Consider the following 975-nt stretch of genomic DNA (forward strand, 5'->3'; position numbering starts at 1 on the left):
TGTTTAGTAATATGTCCCTTACTTTTTGAAGGCTGACGTTAAGTATCTCTACCTCATAGAATGAATTTTAGTTGATTACTTCATAACCTGGTTCAACAATATTTCTCAAAAACAAGATGACAAGATATTAAGTCACCTTCATAACAATAAAAAAACATACCGGTAACATTAGCATGGTACCAGGAGGACCAGGTAGACCATCAGCCCCTGGTAAGCCAGGACGTCCTGGGGGCCCCTAGGAAAATAAATGAAATAATCAAAATAAATATTAAACTAATAAAATTTATTAGAAGTAGAATAGCTTATAATAACATAGGTCTACATTATCTAATTTGCACTTGCCCTCCACTTTGGTTAATCTTTTAGTAAGTATACCTGGAAAGGGTTGCATTTCATTGCTCTCATTTTAGAAAATTTTAATAATACTTGGTTATTAACATATAATCCAGTTAAGATATCAATAGTGCTCAGAGTATATTTGCAGCCTCAAACTACATAAGATGGAGAGTTCATATATATTTGGGGAAATCATGTGAGAAAAGCAAATGATTCTACTTTGATTCTTATGGCTAGATAAAGACAAATTTTAAGTAAATTATAAAAGATTTATTTAAAATTAAATTAATGAGTTTGAGATATATTTGTTTTCTTTAATAGACACTTAAATGGTATCTATTTATATGTTACTTAAATAGACACTTTAAGTATCTATCTTCTAGATACACTAAGTATTGTTCTTCAAGATAAAAACACTTTATCTATTAAGATAATCATTAATCTTTACATGTTAGGATTAACATGTCACCACTAATCATAGATATCCACTAATTTATTTTGAATGCTTACTAATGAAATATACTTAGTGTGTGTACGTGTGCATACCTATACTTATATGTTAGTACATGTAGAAATTAATGGGTGTCTGAAAATACAAGATATGTGTGTGTTTATAGAGAATATTAAATGTGTTTGCCT

At 29.1% G+C, this 975-nt stretch overlaps 1 protein-coding gene across 1 annotated transcript in view; it reads right to left on the minus strand.

Annotated features, from left to right (window-relative positions):
* Positions 1-975, minus strand: part of COL11A1 (collagen, type XI, alpha 1) — a 154288-nt gene that overhangs the window by 138155 nt on the left and 15158 nt on the right. Inside the window, exon 8 of the mRNA XM_008586510.1 lies at positions 161-235. Within this exon, the coding sequence (XP_008584732.1) occupies positions 161-235 (75 nt within the window). The remainder of the gene's footprint in view (positions 1-160; positions 236-975) is intronic.

The sequence above is a fragment of the Galeopterus variegatus genome, unplaced genomic scaffold (genome assembly GCF_000696425.1).
Source record: "Galeopterus variegatus unplaced genomic scaffold, G_variegatus-3.0.2 Scaffold4005, whole genome shotgun sequence".
Lineage (NCBI taxonomy): Eukaryota > Metazoa > Chordata > Mammalia > Dermoptera > Cynocephalidae > Galeopterus > Galeopterus variegatus.